Here is an 18,332-nt window from a genome sequence, read left to right on the forward strand (position 1 = left end):
TTGGTCTGACTGTCGGTCGCGGAGACGTTCTAGGTTGCATTCAGGGTGCCAAATTCCTAGTATTAGCAGAACATTATTAATCAAATGTTTTACATGCACTCACAAATATCTCTTTAAAATTGTAGGTACTTTATTACCCCTATATATAAATATAAACGTGTTTTTAGAAACTATATTAAATAGACATTTCGGATTTGAAAACACTTTAGAACTTCACTAAGTTGCATAATTACGACAACTCTTGAATGTAGCGCAGTTGAGTTAGTTCGAATCCCTCAGTGCCAGCGCCAGTGGTAAGCGCACCTAAAACCCAAACAAACATCGACAGCCCTATTTACGAAGAAGTTTGTAGCTGCGAAAAAGAATAGTTACTTTAGTGTTTGCAGACTTTGTTTGTATCCGAAACATTTTTTATCTGGGACTATCTTCCTTTAAAGAAGGTACGCGGTATCGTCATGAAACACTGCAAGTTAGCTCGCTAGCACTTAGCGAGCAGATAAATGTGTGCTACCGCTGCTAAGGTAGCCATTTTGAAACAGTGTTGGTCCAGCCAAGCCAGGTCTGTTTACCTCCTTTGTATGCCTGTGACAGTTGCTTAAATGGATAGTTTTGGGCTATTTAAAAATAATAAACAGGTTTTTACTTGGGTACGCCCGCTGATTGCATTAACGCATTTAAAATACTTCACTGTTCTCTTAGGCGACTTAACAGGCTAAGTAACGTCAGCTCTCGGCTAACAATTGCTAGGCTAACTTGGACCTTGGTTAATTGCACAGAGTTTGCTAGCTAGTGAGTTGGGACAAATTTAACGGGATGATTGGTTGATGATAAATGCAGACTAGATAAGAAAATACAAAGACTGCTTTGCGTATTTTATTACTGTGATGTACTTTAAACCATATAATTTAGCCTGCTAGCTGGCGAAACGTGCGTGTAACGTAACTATTGAATTGGTCTGCTGCAGTGTTTGTAGGCATGTGGGCTTCGCTTACTTTATCCTAATGTTAAATAGGCTACAATTGAAACATAGCTGTAGTGGTGTCGTTTTAGAAATGAGCATTGTTTCAAAGTGAAGTAAATGCTTGTGCTGTATATTGTAACTAGTGTGTAGTTCATTGATGATGAACTGTTACGTAATATAGTTCAGTGACACTACATTAACTAGTCTGTAGTAGTTGCTGTAAAAAAACAAAACAAATAAACCTCATGTCTTGGTGCTGTTTTAATCCCGCAATGCAACGCATGGTGGAAGAATTGCGGACTGGGATTTTAACCTAATTTTCTCACAATATTACAGACGCTACTTGGCCCTGTTTAGATATGCAGCAGTCTTGGGAAGAAGTGCAGAAGAAGATGGTGTTCATGTTATTTTTAAGCTGGCATAAATATTTCACGTGCAAAGGCCTACAGAATTTTATTAAAGAAGCAGCTTTCAGTGTGAAATGGATCCACTTAGTCGTGACTTCTTTTTCTCTCATACCTCTAGAATTATATTAAAAGTTTCAAAGCAGTTTCTTTGTATGGTTTGATGTCTTGAATTTGAAGCTATTTTGGGTTCTGACAGGAGTATTCAGTGAAGGAGCAGCTTCTTAAACAGTCTGACATATGCTTTAGCTACTAGCTGCAGAAATTAAAAGAAAATGGTTGGTTTTTTTGTAATAAAAGGCTGATTTACTCTAAGTTACAACAGTCTTTAAGGGGTTTGATTAAAGTTGCAATAAAACTGATGTTTAGTGTTTTGTGCAATTCATTTCTAATAAAAATAGACTAGGTATTACAACAATTGTTTTTCAATTAACCAACATATTAAACTTAAGGCTGCACAACAAATGTGTGCTTGAAAGGAAATGTTTTCAGTGTTTACATATTTGATAAAGTTGGATTATTCTTTGTTGTATCAGTTTCGTCCACTATTAAACCATTAAAGTGACTATTTATGTTTGAATCTCCAGTATATAAGTAATTTTTTGTTTGTTTGTGTTTATTGCAGATCCAGTCTGGTCTTGTGCACATACGTGTGAACCATCAGCAAGAAAAACCCAAAACTACACTGAATTTTCCTTTTTGGGAGGGAGGAAAAAGTAGCAAGTTCAAAGAAGGAAAGAAAAGACCTATTTTTACCAATTTTTGATGCATGCTGTTTTGTTTGTCTTTCGCAGTTGCTTTTTTTCCTGATCAGAAAAAGAAGTTGATCAAATGTTTCTTCGGGCTTTATTTTTCTCTTTTGGACAAGTTTAGTTGTTTCTAAAGGACGCTCATGCAGGCCTTTTGACTTTTGACCTCGCATATCTATGAAATCAGAGCTGAATTCTCTATCTGCTTCGGTCAGAGAAATTGGGCTAAATAAATGGGCATCTTACAAATGTGATTGTAAAACACACAAAAGTAGAACTGGCGTGATGATGCACCATTCAGCGACGTCTTTATTTCACTAACCCAGACTGAAAATGACAGCGATGTAACATAGGGCTTTACTTCCTTCATTGTCATGTGACTTTGAAACTTTTTGCTCATTATTTTTCTTAGATTGAAGACAGTCTTTTTCACCAATTTAATGAGGTGAGCAGTGGTTTCCAGAGCACTCCATTGCCAATAAAAGACTGTCTCTGAATTATTTTTTTTCTTTTTTGCATGCGATCAAGTAGATCTTAAAATGATTCGGTGAAAGGTGAATCGACTCAGACGCATACTGGCACACAGTGTGGCAGGACAACACCTGTCTCTCTTCCTCCATCTGGTGTCAAAGTGGAACTGTTAAAACAACTACTGTCCATGTTTCAGGGCAGACAATTTTCCCAGACTCTTTCCTTATACTGAAAAGAAGACTGCCTGGTTTTTCATCACCACTAGGGACAAATCACCTGTTGCAGCAATTCCTTTTTTTTTCCAATCAGGATCAACTACAAACTGGTTTTGATTTTTATTCATGACAGTAAACATTGAAGGATTCAACCTGCCAGCAATAAAAGTTCAGTAGATTTCATCAGAGGCGTTACTGCTAGGACTGCTTTGGATTCTGGTTAAAGAAGGAAAACTTGCCCCTTGTAGACTTCTTTTGCTTCATCTTCCTTCCTTCCTGCTTGGCCAGCTCTCTGGATCCCCATTCCAGATCATTCCTGCAAAATTTTTGACTCGACTCCCAAGTGTTTCACCCTGGACCAAGGGATCTGCCTCTGGAGAAAGGGGCTTCACTGTCCAGGCGGAGGCGGAGTGGGGGTTTTCGACGTGCTGATCTCCGTCTGTCAGCGCACACACACTGTGATCAGTGCCAACAGGCCTGAGGAACTGAGCCCAGCCAGACCGAGAGAGGAGGCAGAGGACTTCAGAGCCACAAACTCTGGGGTAATGTTCAAGTTTGGCCTCATTGACTTGCACAGAACAGATGTGTCCAGCTGTTCTCACAAGACATTTTATGATTAGATGCATTTATTCATTTCCTATAATACACAGAAGGGTTTAAAAGTCAAAACTATTAGTTTTATTAAAGCAGTAAGTTATTTATATTACAGACTTATTTTCCAAAAGAAGATTTCAAGATGTTTTCCATCCAAGCTGTCGACAAGTTATCAACTTCACAGGCACAGCTTCAGCAAGTGCAGCTTTGTTGTTGTCTGCTAAGAATAGTTCTCGGTTCTTGTGTTTGGTTCATCCTGTGGGAGACCTTCGTGCTGTGAATTTCAAAAGTACTGATGGCAGACAAATGACTTGAAACAGATGATATATAATCCAAAATGGACAAGTATAAAGGGGATTTTATTTGGTTTTCTGTGCTTTCAGTTGTGAAATGTTAAAAATGTCCCTTTTTTATTTTTTTATTTTTCCTCTCTTTCTTTATATCAGATCCTGGCCATGAGGTTTGATGCCTCGATCCACTGACCGGAAACACTGGACCTAAATGGCGCAGCATGACTTTGTCCCTGCCTGGCTTAACTTCTCCACGCCCCAGCCTGCCAAGGTAGAGGTGTGTGTATGTGTGCAATTTATTTATTTATTCTTTTTTTTGTTTTTTTACTTCATTGGGACCTTTGCTGGTTGTCGGGATTGAGAGTCCTTTTGGTGGTGCTGATGAGGCAGAGCTGGTTGGACAAAGCTGTAAATAAAAGCTTAGTGTTGTTTGAGTTTGGTTGTACACAGTGAATGGAAGTCAGTGTTATGTCCTTGTCTGAGAGACTGCCTGAGCTTTAGCATTAACTTTGACAGCAATTTATGATTTCGTGATTTATGACTAAAATAGGCAACTAATCTAAAGTAGATGTAGTTGACCACAACATAAAGTATAATGCTAATTTATGGTTTCTAAAGGTTTCCCTTCTGTTTCTGAAGTAAAATATTTATGCTTTCCGGAAAGTGAAATAATGATAATGAAACAGGAATTAATAGCAAAACGGGGAGTATGGTGGTACTAACTAATGTTAGTGGGATCTTTTATTCCTACCAGTGTAGGAGTTTTTCCACATTTCCCGAGTCAAATGGACAAGAGAAGCTGGATGAGAGTCGAATGCATTTCGAGCGCTGCAGCCTGTGTGGCGTCACCTGAACTGACGAGGATCAAGTCTCCTCCTGAGGTTCAGCAGTGGCTGAGAGGCCGGCAGAAACACAGAAGTTAGGCTGAGAATATTCTGGCTGACAAACGAAGAGAGTAGCCAGAAAACCAGACCAGCCTCCATCAAACTCATCCCCGTGTGTTTGAGCTGCACCTGGAGGCTTTCCTGGAGAAGATTCGTGGAAAAACACCATCACTTGTCAAGGAAACTGATAGGGGAGGCTGTCGTGTATTTAAACAAAAAACAGGATGTTTACGGCTGGTTGAGCAGCCGGCTTAAATACAGAGTCTACAGCTCCTCTAGCACAAGTTCAAAACCAGCCTAGGGTCACCTTGCTTTACGTCATCCCCTCTTTCTCACTACTTCTCACGTACTGTCCATTAAAGGGCCTTTAGAACCAAAACCAAAAATATTAAATAAATGTGATATTTCCTTATTAAACTGTTGACATTTTTACGCCCACCATATGATGAGACACAATCCTCTCCAATCAAAGAATACATAATAAAACACAAAATTCAGGGATAAAAAGAAAAATGGAAAACTGAATCTGGAATATTTAAAGCAGATGTCATACATGGGCTCAATACTTTTTAGATTTGTGCCAGTTGATGACTTCCAGCTCAGGTTAATGGTTCATTAATTTCTCTGAGTGATGTTTACATGACAGCTGTGGCTTCTTTAAGTTTGCAGCCTTGCAAAAACACCTGATGTTGCGTTAGCTTTAGCATGGTTAGCTTTGCATGGATTTCAGGATTTCCAGTGTGCAAAAGTTGCTTTAGATTAGTTATCACCAGCGATCGTTGCCCCACACAGTTTACAAAGTTTGAAATTTGTCCATATGTTGACTTTTTTCCACCCAGGTGTTGACATTTTGCATTATTAGCTTTTTAAGATTACATGGAGTTAACTATACCATCCTCCAGGGGTTAGCTCAAATGCATAAGTTTTCCTTTTTACTACATCCTGAGATGAAGTCCCCATCTTTGTCATAGCTTTTGTCCTTGCGTGTTAGTTTTTATTTGGGTTTTTTTTTTTAATTTTCATAAAAAAATAATATTCAAACCATGAGTAGACAAAATTAACATTGCAGAGTATTTTTTATTGTGTGTGTGGGGGTTTGTGAGCTGACCTCTAACAGTGTGGGAGAGGATACTGTATTTTGTTAGTGTCGTAGAATCGCATTTAGATATCAGTTTGTCACATTATAATGATTTTTTATATTTACACTCCAGTGATTGGCCTATAACTTTTCAGAAATTTTTCATCTTTCTTTCTGTGGTGACAGTAGAGGGTTTTTCTAACGGTGCAGTTTAACAGTTGCACAGTTAAAGCAGAAACAAACAAAAGCTGTGTAATTTTTCTGCTGCAGCTGCCTCCTGTTCAGCATTGCTTATTTGTAATCATCAAGAGCCTGCTCCACAAGTTATTCTTACCAAGGTTACTCTCAGACAGATGATTTTTGCCCCGCTGTTGTATTTTGTTTTGACTTTTTAACCACCTCTCTGCGGCCAGATTGCGAGTCCTACTTAAGTCTGTGTTTTTGGAGTTGGGAATGATTTCTGTTGAAGTGAGCAGGAGACAACAAAACTCTCAGACTGGGATTCTGGAATTTGCGGCACAGATTGGGAAGAAATCCCACAAAATGAGCTCGGCAATGGTGCCCACATGAAACTAAAATAATGAACTATTAACATCTAGGGAACTGTTAGAAATGGTCTCAGAGTGATATTCATGTTGTTGTGGGCTACTTTGCCAGGAACTTTATCTGTAACTGGCTGGTTCTAAATCCTACAGACTACTCCTTTAATTGCTTTTTCATTTGTTTTTTTGTTTGTTTTTTTTGGTTTGTTTGTTTTTTCATCCCTGCATTGCAAAATTTGATGGAAGTTTGGATTCAGGGAGTGAAAGTTAACGATACTGGGAATCCAGTCGATCCAAGTTTGTTCTCTACAGACCATGAAACACAGCTACCATGAGCACTACCGTTATGTGACAGTATTTAACTACTGTTCCAGTATTCAGTTTTTCTGGCCTGAACAACACTTGAAGATTGTCTTTGGTGGAGTTTGTTGCTTCTGTTTGTCAGGATATTTCTGTTTGCTTATCACTGACACAAAGGGGAGGTTGCGCTCAATCAACTCAAGACAAGTAGTCGAGTCAATGAGGATTTATTGAAGACTGACTGTTGAACGGAGGAGTTGCGTAATCCGTTCAGCCCAGGGCTAACTGGACAGCAGGTCTGGCTGAATATCAGTTGCAAACCAGGTTGGTGTTTAGTTTCGTTCTCACGTTTGTGTTTATAAGCCTAGTTAGCCATTCAGTGCCTCAAACTGTTGTTCTTGGTACAGTAATGGGAAACACCAGGGGGGTTTTTATCTGACAGGCCAAGTGTGAAAGTTTGGCCTGTCTGTGACATTACAGCATAAACAAGTACAAAGTTAATGTCCTCGCAACCCATTGCTTGATATTCACTTTGACTGATCAGACTGGCTGCATTCACTTAACATGGTTCAAGCCTCAGTGTCTGTTTTTGTCTTACAAGTAATCCCAGTTCCTCCCTGCTTGCTGGGATGGGCTGAAAAATACAACCTGATTTGACCTTTGGACCTCAGGTTATGATTAGGATATCTGAACACCAGCATTTTGAGGTTGTACAGGGAATTTCCTTCCCAAAAATAATGTTTACAGTCACGTTTTAACTCTGTGGCAGATTTAGAAAAGTTTTACATGAGGTGGCAAAGGAGTGGGAAAAGGTCTCAGCAGGGCAGCATCGGACGTCCTCAGTGCACTAAGTGAAATTTCCCGCTATGTAGTCAAAGAGCCGCAAAAACACTTAAAACTATTAACTGCAGGGATCACCAACTCCGGTCCTTGAGGACAGGCTGATTGTTCCCCTACTGCAACACACCTGATTAAAATAAAATGGATCTCCAACAGCTTGTTAAGTTTTGCACAAGCCTGTTAATGACCCATTCATTTAAATCAGGTATGTTGCTGCAGGGAAACGTCCAATACCTGCAGGACACCGGCCTTTGAGGACCGGAGTTGGTGATCGCTGATTTCCTGTATCGTTATCCCTTCTAAGAAAACAAAGGAAAAAGTGGAAAACAGATTTCTCCAAATAAGTACAGAAAAAGAACGTAAATGGCAGTCCAGGACGAAGATCGGACGTCGTTCAGGAGACGACAGTTAGTGTGCTGTCCTGTAAAAACGTTCAAATATCCAAATCTGGTGCTTTTGCCTGCTGTTTCTCAATGTTGAGGAAAACTCTATCTAAAATATCTAGTTAAAATAATAATAATAAAAATAATAATAATAATAATAATAAAGTGACCATTAAAATGATCTAACAGTTTTACAGTGGGTTTTTTCTTTAATTTTTTATTTTGTCCAGTAGTGAAATTACAGTGTGTAACTACAGTGTAATTGTGCGGTGTCCAGTTGTAATGACAAAGCAAAGCATAAAAATAAAGTTAAATAGAGCAATAGAAATTCTGATGGCGAAAATGAAAAGCTTGGTTGCATTTCTGTATGTAGAAAAAAATAAATAAATAAGATTTGTGTGTTTGTGTACAGGTACTCCATATACCTATACCTATAAAGATAGTGTAATAAAAGAAGAAGAAGAAAAAAAAGCCAACGGAACAATTCGGTGAACCAAAGAGAGGAATGACCGAGAATGCCATGTAGCACAACATGTCCGGTGGCAATTTCCCACCCAGCTGATCAAAATTAATTTAAAAAAGCATGTTTAGAAACAATAGTTGACTAATGTGCTTTTCATGGAGAATATAAGACAGACATAACACATAGCACAGCTCACAATAATACACATACAAACAACTCAGTGTGTTGAACGCCAAGGAGAAAAAATGAATCTTTAAATGAGATTTAAAAGAAGACAGTGGACAACGGAACCTGCCAGACATGTAGCGGTAACTCGTTTCATAGTTCTGGCGCCGCTATTGAAAAGTGCCAATCCCCTCTGAGCTTCAGTCTCGTCTTTAGAACAACCAAAACCAAATGGAGTCCCCTGGACTATCCTGGCGTGAATGTGCCCCGAGTTATTTAAATGTTGTAGAAAAGAAGAAGAGAAAATAAAGTGTAGCTCCGACCCAAGGACCAAAATTAAGCTGTGACCAACAGAAAATCTCGAAAGCTTGTCCAAGAGTAATCGCTATTTCTCTTTCCATGTTGTGAGTTTGCCCTGGAAAAGAGGCACGTAAACAACTTTCTGTATCCTGTGCAGTCACTAAGTTTCCTCTGTGACTGACATCCACTTTCTGTCCTCCTGCAGTCCCCTGCTGCCAACCTTGACAAACAAGGTGAGCCTCACCACCACAGAGACGGCAGAACTTCTGTGAGCCGCCGCCGCCACAACTCCTCTGATGGTTTCTTCAACAATGGCTCCCTGCGTTCTCCAGCAGGTAACCTCATACCATCACATATCACACTGCTTTCAAAGGCTTTTTTATATTCATAGGATATTTAAAGTTATTTAGACAGCTGACATATTCAGTGTAACAGGCTGTGTTTTTATGTACTTTCCATAGTTGCATCATTGTTGATTATCAGGTAAGCTTAGTTTGAACATCAGTGTATTCAGTACCAAAGACAGAATCAGTTTGATGCTACAAAGGAAAAAGTGTTATACTTTACCGTAGTGTTGAGCACTAAAGTGAGGAATAGTGAGTAGTTAAGCCAGTGTATGAAAAGAGTTGGTGAGTAGGATGGTTTAACATTTCAGGAGAGTCCCTACACAAGTGGCAGTATAAGATATGTGCAGTACCACAGAGTTTTTCACACACTAGACAGCAGCAATCCTAATATGTAGTGTACCAAAATCACAGGGAGAACCTCACCCAGCATTGCCATCCAAATGATACACAATTCAAACTCTAACAATTATATGGAAATGTAACAGAAACATGAGAACAGCACCGTCCGCTTCAGAGCTTCTGCTTCACACAAACATCTGTTTCATTACTGTGGGACAAAAACTGTGAGCTAGCAGCTAGAAAGCAGCATATAAAATGATATGTCAGGATAGTCTATGATCTTAGTGACTATCTTGGGCTTCACTTCTGAATTCTCATGGGGAATTTGGGGACTATCTCTGGATTCTCCTGACTCTGATCATTGATGAAGGTCTTGATCACCAACATCAGCCAATGGCTTCCTGAGATATTTACCTGCGTAACACCGCTCTTAAAACACCTGTAAAACTGCTCAGGTTCACTTTTTTAGCATCTACACAGTTCCTCGTTAGACATTACTTCACTCATTCCTGGATGAATTTAGCTGCTATCCTCTGGTTCTCACTGAAAGTAATGTGGTTTTCTTTTAGGAGATAAGGAGGTCTTACAGGTTACAGCATCGTGTTAGTATGTAAACGTAGATGTTAATTTTTGGCCTTCTTTTACAATCCTGTTCTTGACTTAAATGAGCTAACTGGAAACCAGTTAAGCTCTTCCCAAACAGAAACACACCTCCTCAAAAACTTAAAATTAGCTGCACCAAGTTTGTCCTTCATGAGTCATCAGCTGATAAATGTTAACAGACACTTAATATTTGGCTTTGCTTCAACAGAATTAGCATATTTTATGCACTGTTTTTCTGAAGGAGATGGATGGCAGCAGCCTTCACTGCTACTGAGACACGACTCGGTGGATTCTGGAGTGGCCAAAGGAGGACATGGTGGGCTGGCGGGGGGCTCTTGTTGGAAGGAAACACCCAGCTGGCATGGAGCCCCAAGGGGTGCCCAGGATAGCCACCACCACCACCACCACCACCACCACCATCCCAAGCGGGTAGCAGGCGACAGGGACAGGCAGGGGGGGCACAGGCAGCGCAACGGCAACTTCCATGCCCGCAAGGGAACCTCGTACCAGGACAAGTTTCCCAACGAGGAACGCAAAGACGGCAAAGATGACAAGCTGAAGTTTGTGGAGGAGGACTTTGTGAGTAGACGGCCCCGTTTAGATTTTTAATTTCCCATAATTTTTGACCAGATCAAGCTTACGTGGGCATTTTTCTTTTCTTGGGTGTAAACACAAGTTAAATGTACTAAATTCTCTACACTAGAATACTTAGTCGAAGTGCTCTGTTTGTCTTTTCAGCCTTCCCTCAACCCTGAAACAACTGGAAAGCCTGGGACTCAGATGCGAACAGTCGCTCCCCATGCTGGGGTGTGGGGTAAGAACCTCCTGTCTCCGCTTAACTTAAATCATTAAGATTAAACTTTTGGTTAATGTAATGGTTTCATAATTGTTCACGTCCTCTCTGAATGTCCTGCATATGTTCCAGAAAATCCCCCCAGTGGCAAACAGATGGTGTCTAAAATGCTGGTTATCAAGAAGGTTTCCAAGGAGGACCCGAGCACAGCCTTCTCTGCGGGGTTTGCCACCGCCGGCGCCTTGCCCACCAATGGCAGCAAGACTCCCATCACAGGCTCCAGCGTCTACAAAAACCTGGTCCCAAAGCCTGCTGTGGCCCCCACCAAAGTATGAAAGACAGCAAGGCTCTGAGTTGCTTCAGCAGCCTTTTTTTTAGCAGAGATGAAAAAGGGGTTATCAAGCAAATGTGTGACACGTTTTGACGCTCGTCTTTTCTTGCAGAGCACCCAGTGGAAATCCGGCGGTAGAGAGATCACAAAGTCTGGCCTTCATGTGACAGGCCGAGATTCAGTCTTCACCAGCCCCGTCTCTGCAGCCAAACCCAGCACCCCAGTCAGCGCACCGCAGCACAATGCCCAGAAAGAGGTGAGAATGGCCACACAAAACACAGCTTTGATGGCTTTTTACACTCAGTTTGTTTTTTTTTTTCTTTATTTATAAAAATCTGTATTTTAATCTGTACCCACCACCACCACCCCCACCCTCGATGTGCACCACCAATGCTTTTCTTGAGCTTTCATAGTTAGTAGTGGTTCAACTAAACACAGCAGCTAGCAGCGGGTAAGAGTTTATTTAAAAAAAAAAGTCACCGAGTCATCTGATTTGAAGACCGTTCAGTTCTGTGACCTCAGACTCAGAACAAGTAATAAACCTCTGCTAAGTTAATTTAAAGGCTGCTTCTACCAAAGATGGAAAAACAACCAATGTATTTCAACACCCCAAACAGAAGTACAGCACAGAGTAGGGATGCCACGATTAAAAGGATTTTATCTGAACCGTAACTTATCACCCTCATGTTACCGCCTGTGTTGCTTTGTTTTTCGTTTGTGTATGTTGTAGAAGAGCCGCGTTAGAGCAGGAAAGTGTGAGAGGAAAAGTTATTCCCTCCTAACAAACAGATTAAATCATCCTGAGAGGATTATTTTGGTTATGACAAATAATAACCAAAGTCTTATTAGCCCATTTCCAACTATGGGTTGGCACGCATTATTTTGCATTTCCACAGACAAAACTGGGAAGGGTGCCAGAATATCTGACCTGGACCTTTCATTGGGCGCTCGGCACTAAGAACAAAGCAGCAAAAGCAGCATGTTGAAATACACTGTGGATTTTTTTGTTTTGTTTTAAGAAACATGCCAAGAAGAAAGAATACAAACTGCTGGATGTCTCATCCTTTGTGTCTTTGTCACATTTTTATTCGTTATACTTCAAGGAAGCCATCGTGCCGCTAGGACATCACACCATTGCGTATCTTTCGCATCTGTCGCTATCCAGCTGATATGCCGCTTACCGAGTAATGGTACGGTTGGGTGTGGAAATGTAACTGAGATCAGAATTTACAGAAACAAACCATCCCGTCCCATGCAGAAGCCCTCGGTGGAAACGGGGCTGTTATGGAAGTCGGCTCACCAGCCGGCAAGGCATGAAATGAAATCGGTTGCTGAATAACTTAGTTGGCAGGGCATCCATCTCCCTTTCAGGAGACCCAAGGGAACGAATAATAAACACCTTCCAGTTGGGTCCTTAGGCAAGACCCTTAAAGCTACTTAAGTCTCTTTGGAGAAAAGTTTCTGCTAAATGACTGTAGAACAGAATGAAATGGCAGCAGTAAATACATCTGATATGTTTCAGTACCTGCAGGATAACCAGCAGCTTTGTACGACGAAGTAAGTAATGTTAATCTTTACCAAACGTAACATTGTCCAGGAGGATTCCCAGTGGGCCGTATTAATAACTGGCAGTTTTCCCTGTCTGAGCCTCATGTTTAATATTTTTTTAAATATATATTTTTAAATGCAATTTTGTTTACAGAACAGACTTTATTTTCCATCATACTTATTGTGTTTGGTTTTCATTTATTGTTAATGAGACGGAGAGTCCATTTTATTTATTGTTTTTGTTTTGTTATTTAAAATTTCTTCCAGTTCCAAGGGAAAATGTTCTTTTGAAATGAAAGTTTATTAATTTTTGAATGGGTGTACTGCATTATTATGGCATTGTCATTATATTAGTTGAAAATGGTCTCAAAATGACATTATCGCTTTGCGCAATATTATCGTTTATCGCAATAATTTCTGAGAAAATTTATCGCCCAGCAAAATTTGTTATCGTGACAGGCCTACATATAGACCATTCCCTGCTTTCATCACTGATCATATGACTTGCAGGTTGGTGGCGTTCGTGGGTGGCAAAAAGATTAACAAAACATGCGTACTGCTACCAGCTTGGCCACTACAGCTAGCTTTTTGCTTAAAAATAATGACACATTCATACTGTGCCTTTATATGTTCCAATCGACATCCCAAGGATGGGATTTCTTTTTACAGGCTGCTAGCTGACCCTGAACAGGCTAAATTTGAAATCTAAGGCTGCAAGAAATCTCTCGGGTGTGTGGCAAGCACTTTGTCACTGACAAATTTAGTCAATAAACAGTAAAAATATAGCAGTTTTCTCTCAGTAATTGCAATGTTAACTCCTAAATATAACAGCGACATCCCTAATTTATACATTGTGTTAACTCTTATCTGCGTCTGCTGTCTACTCACCTTTGACATAACGAGGAAAAACATTGTTTGGGGCGTTTTCCACAGGTGATGGTCTGATATGGTATCCTGCCACGAAATATTTGTAAGCTTGTAATTCTGCCCATGAAGTCCGACTGTATGTAGTTGTAAATGTCATCTTAAGCTAGGTCGGGTAGCAATATCTCTGTCAGTTGGAAGTTTGGGAGGTTTGTTAACCAGGATTTTGGAAAATCATTCAGGTCTTCAGCACCAATAAGCGCACATTTTTCAAAATATGGCACATAGCTGCTGGTCTGACTTGGAAAATGTGAAGTCCACTAGCGCCATCTTTTAATGAGGATCAGTTAATGGCAGGTTAATTTACCCATTCCAGGTAGATATCCTACAGGTTTTAAATATCCTTTTGCCCCAGCACACCTCATTAAAATGGAAAGGATCTCCCCCAACAGCTTAAGTTTAAGCCTGTGAGGAAAAATACGCATTTACTTGGACTGAATGCCTAAATTAAATCATATCAAATTCAACATTCATTCTAGGTTTTTATGTCTTTCCCTCAATTTTAAATACTTCATGGTTTCATTACGGTGGACCCAAAAAGTTGAATAAAGAATCCTAAAATGTTTTTGCTTTTCTCCTTTTCATCACTCGTTCCTGTCGATGCGTGCAGCACCCTTCCAGCACGACTCCTCCCATAGACATCGCTCCGTCAAGGCTGAAGCTGATGCGACGCGGTCCGGACCGTAAGAGCGAGTTTCTGCGAGCTCTGAAGGACGAGGGCACCGGAGAGCTGACGACGAGCAGCAGCCCAGGAACATCAGGAGAGGTGGGCTTAGTTTTGAAACGTTTGCACCACACAGCACGATTGTTTTGATGACAGAAGACTGTCGGGTTATTCTAGTACTTTTTTTTTTTTAGCCATTTGTCTCAACATTTTGCTGTGATGTGAATTTCCTCAGGGTGAAAGCAGCACCCCAGAGCCCAAAGCCTACAGTGAGGAAGTCTGCCATGAGAATGGTCTGTCCTACTCCCTCAGTGACTCGGACACTGAACACTTGTCCAGCTCCCTGGAGGCAGAGCACAGGTGAGACGCTGCAAACAGCTCGTCAATTACACGCACATACAGAGACACGCATGACTAAAACAGAGAGGCTTTTGTTTTTTTTAAGGTTGCTGAAGGCCATGGGCTGGCAGGAGTACCCAGAAAATGATGACAACTTCCTGCCTCTGACAGAGGACGAACTTAGAGAGTTCCAGACTAAAACTGAACAGGTGAGACCATCTGCAGCATCTGATCAGATTTAGTTGTTCTCAGAAGTTTAGACACTCGTTATCGGTTATAAATGTTACATTAATTTTGGGCTTTTAATGATTAATTTCAACCACTAACAACATACAGCTTCAAAGCTTTATCAAAACAAGAACTGGCTGCAGAAATTTAAATTTATTTAGGAACTTCTTGTATCCACACGAGCTCAATTATTTATATATATATATTTATATATATATATATATATATATATATATATATACTGGAATCTTCTGGAACATCAGCAGCACTGGTCCATACCGAAGTGAGTTTTCTGCGAGGGTGCCAACTGAGAAAGAAGCCCTTTCTCCAGAATCAGCACCTTCAAGGTCGGCTGTCCGGGGAAAGACTTTAAGATCAAATGAGACAACGATGGAGCTTTTTTGGCCACAACAACGAGAACTATGTTTGGAGGAGTAAATGTGAGGCTTTTGTACTTAAGAACACAGTAAAATATGGTGACAGTATCATCATGCTCCAGTGATGTCGCTAAGTACGCGTCCTGCGTCTCTGACGCATTAAATCTGAAAGGCTGCACTATCGATGCGTCACACCTCATTCCTCCCATGAAAAACGATACATTGTGAACAAGTCGTGTTTAAAATCACAGCAGCTAACAAAAGAAACTTCAGTGTTTCGCCTACATTGACTCAGCCGGCATGGCTATATTGTTGGTGCCATGCCTTCAAAATGCAGAGAATTAAATCTTTTCACATGGACGTCAAAATTTCTTAATTGAACCCACATCCAGAAGTGCAGCAGCAGTAGGATACTCTGCTGTCAGACATCTGCTCTGCACATGAACACAGCATGCAGTGCTATGCCGTTTCTTTCATAGACATGTAAATGGTTTTTGAAGTTCAAAAGGGACGCTCTCGAAAACGGACCGCACGCGTGGTCCGGGCACATGTACGTGATACAAGCGAGTAAATTAGTACCCGCGAGTGAAAACACACATGAGGAATTTCTGCACTCAGGGTGTATTTACAGTATTTACAGTTTACAGTATTTACAGGCAGAGAGTCACCCTGGTGAAAACCCACTGTGTCCACACTGACTGTGGACCAATGTCCTCGCGGCGGTGACCAGCACGCTCTGAATTTTGTCACTGCACGTTCAGCTAAACGGTCCTCGCTGGCTCATCTGCTGGAGTTTTGAGACTCCACAGATGGAGACTGTAGCTGATGTGTCTTATCCTCTGATTAGAAAAGTTCTTGCTGACATTAGCTCTGTTGTCGGCCAGAAACTGACCAAAGTGTTGTCAACACATGTAAATAATCAACACTGAGATTTGCCATGTATGTAAAGGGCGTCTCCACTGAATTCTTGGGAACCCAGATCACATTTGACTGTTTGACGGGCAGGAGTGGCCCAAAGGTTAGCTGCAGAACAGCGTGACCCAGGTGAGCTAGAGGAAGCAGGAGAATCAAGTGGAGGAACAAGAGAGACAATAAAATAAAGTGCCTACAGCTATCATACATACACATTTCACTTAATAGACGAACATTGTGGTAGATCATTATTAGTTGTTTTTTATGGTGCCTGCTAGATTGGTTTGTGTTAAAAATAAAAAAAACATTGGTATCAGTTGCAGGCAGGGATATTCAGAATTTGCATATGCTATGACCGATCTGTGTTAATAATAAAATATCAGTTAGTGGTATTTGTTACTGGTATGTGACATTTTCAGATTTAAAATTTTATTTCTTTAATTTCATATACATACATGAATATGTCCCTTAATTATAACCATGTCATACCATACCACAGTAAAGGAGTTTTTACGCTACAGTTTAAGAAATAGAAGAATATAAGAAATAAAAAGAAATACATTTTTTTAAATTAGGACCCATTGAATTTCCCAGGTGATTTGAGTGGGTCCCGGGAACTTTTTACATTGAAAACCTTTTACCGCCACTGACGCTCTGGGACTGTTTCGCTACCAGTGGTACTGCCGCATTTCACAAAGTAGATGGAATAACGTAGGAACCGCCTCTAAATTCTTCACCTCAGATCAGCTGCTAAAAGGTTGGAACTTAGACAAAACTGGGAGTTTCAGCTGAATGACCACCCTAAATACACATGGTTACAGAATAAAACAGGCTAATATTAAAGGTGCAGTGTGTAAGAATTACTGACTTCTAGTGGTAAAAATGGGCATAAATATTACTTCAAATGCCAAGCTCAGTTGTGAATGAATGGTGGCTACTGCGCCCAAAATTCTTCCAGACATAAACATGTTTTCACCTGTGAGTGGATCCAGTGATCTCAGGTGCACTGCAGGTGACCACTGCAACACTATTATGGTCTTCTATGGTCCTTTTAATACCTTATTTATCCAACACTGCGTTCTAGCGCCTATCAAACATAACCGGTGTTCTATCAAAACTTGCTGTCTTGTTGAAACGCCCCTCCACAGGATATCACAGAGCTCTGCCACATGGTAGTCTAGTGGTTACAGAGCTGGGTTTGGGTCTGGAGGACTTAGGTTCAAATTCCCAGTGTGTCTTCAGGAATCACCTTCACGCTGCACCTTCAATGTTCGTTCCAAAACCCTGACCCCAACCTCACTGAAAATTTGAGGACCAAAGCTCAAGCTTTGGAAAGCAGCCAATTTAAATGAACTGCACCAATTCTACCGAGAAGAAAGCCTTATGGTTATGGTTAAAAGAAAATCCTAAATTCATTCAAACTTGTGCACTAAAAGTCTTGTTTGTAAGGAAATCACTGACGTATGTTGTATACACATGTCCTGGGGGAAAACATGGTTCAATTTAACCATTAAAAGCCCAAAATTAATGTGACATTCATACACAAGTCTGTAAACTTTTAACCACTACTGTATAAAATGATGATGGTGAAGGTTACTAATTCTGTGTGTGCTTTGACTAGCTGAAGAAAAATGGCATGCAAAGGAACGGGGTTCTCCCCAGGACACGAGGCGTGACCCTCCACTTCACCCCCTGGAGGAGTGTGGCGGAGGCGCACGTTGAGGAGGGCTCTGAGTCCGAAACCAGTAGCAGCAGCCAGACCTCTGATGACGACGACTGCATCAAATCCTAACGTGGCTTTATGGAACAAAAAAGAAATAAAACAAAAGAAAAAACAGCCAACAACACATCCCAGCAAGCAATCCCCCTTCTTCCTCTCTCATCTTTGTTTTTAGAGCACCATTTCAAATTTTCTTTTTGATCTTTTTTGTTTTTTGTTTTTTGTTTGTTGTCATTCTTGCACAAGGGAAAAACCAATCATATCCCAGTGAAGAGGGAGATTCCTGCTCTGCCAGACGTCGTTTTCCCTGCGTTTCCTCCTTCACTGCAGTCCCTGACCTTTTTGACTCCCCCTCCCCTCCAACTTCTTCCCTCCAACCCCCCCCATACCCCCCCCCCCCCCCCTCGCTTTGTGGAACTGAAGTGTTCATCAAGAAAAGAAGGGCAATGAATGCACACTTGATTCTGCTTTAAACAGACTAACTCATTTCATTGATGATGCTGATGACACATTATTAATGATATTAATAAAAATTGGTTCCTGACAAGCTGATATGTTTCAATATGAA

General features: G+C 40.7%; 1 protein-coding gene across 6 annotated transcripts; it reads left to right on the forward strand.

Annotated features, from left to right (window-relative positions):
• Positions 1–201: 201 nt before the first annotated feature.
• gpbp1l1 (GC-rich promoter binding protein 1-like 1) lies at positions 202–18,332 on the forward strand. Of its 6 annotated transcripts, XM_041992999.1 has the most exons (13): positions 300–559; positions 1,991–3,342; positions 3,841–3,967; positions 8,845–8,974; positions 10,170–10,507; positions 10,667–10,742; positions 10,854–11,050; positions 11,165–11,308; positions 14,135–14,217; positions 14,266–14,290; positions 14,424–14,548; positions 14,634–14,736; positions 17,666–18,332. In XM_041992999.1, exons 3-13 carry the CDS (start codon positions 3,896–3,898, stop codon positions 17,834–17,836), a joined length of 1,464 nt encoding a protein of 487 aa, XP_041848933.1. In that variant the 5' UTR covers positions 300–559; positions 1,991–3,342; positions 3,841–3,895; the 3' UTR covers positions 17,837–18,332. The 6 variants fall into 6 exon arrangements, with proteins under 6 accessions (XP_041848930.1, XP_041848933.1, XP_041848927.1 ...); XM_041992996.1 differs by lacking the exon at positions 300–559 and adding an exon at positions 202–293 and having other exon boundaries at positions 14,135–14,290; XM_041992993.1 differs by having other exon boundaries at positions 14,135–14,290.

This window comes from Melanotaenia boesemani, chromosome 8, assembly GCF_017639745.1.
Source record: "Melanotaenia boesemani isolate fMelBoe1 chromosome 8, fMelBoe1.pri, whole genome shotgun sequence".
In the NCBI taxonomy this organism is placed as follows: domain Eukaryota; kingdom Metazoa; phylum Chordata; class Actinopteri; order Atheriniformes; family Melanotaeniidae; genus Melanotaenia; species Melanotaenia boesemani.

Coding starts and splice junctions, on each gene's coding strand:
- gpbp1l1 (XM_041992996.1), top strand. CDS start 3,896: ATGGCGCAGCATGACTTTGTCCCTGCCTGGCTTAACTTCTCCACGCCC. Junction 14,291..14,423: donor GCCCAGGAACATCAGGAGAG/GTGGGCTTAGTT, acceptor GAATTTCCTCAG/GGTGAAAGCAGCACCCCAGA. Junction 14,737..17,665: donor TCCAGACTAAAACTGAACAG/GTGAGACCATCT, acceptor TGCTTTGACTAG/CTGAAGAAAAATGGCATGCA.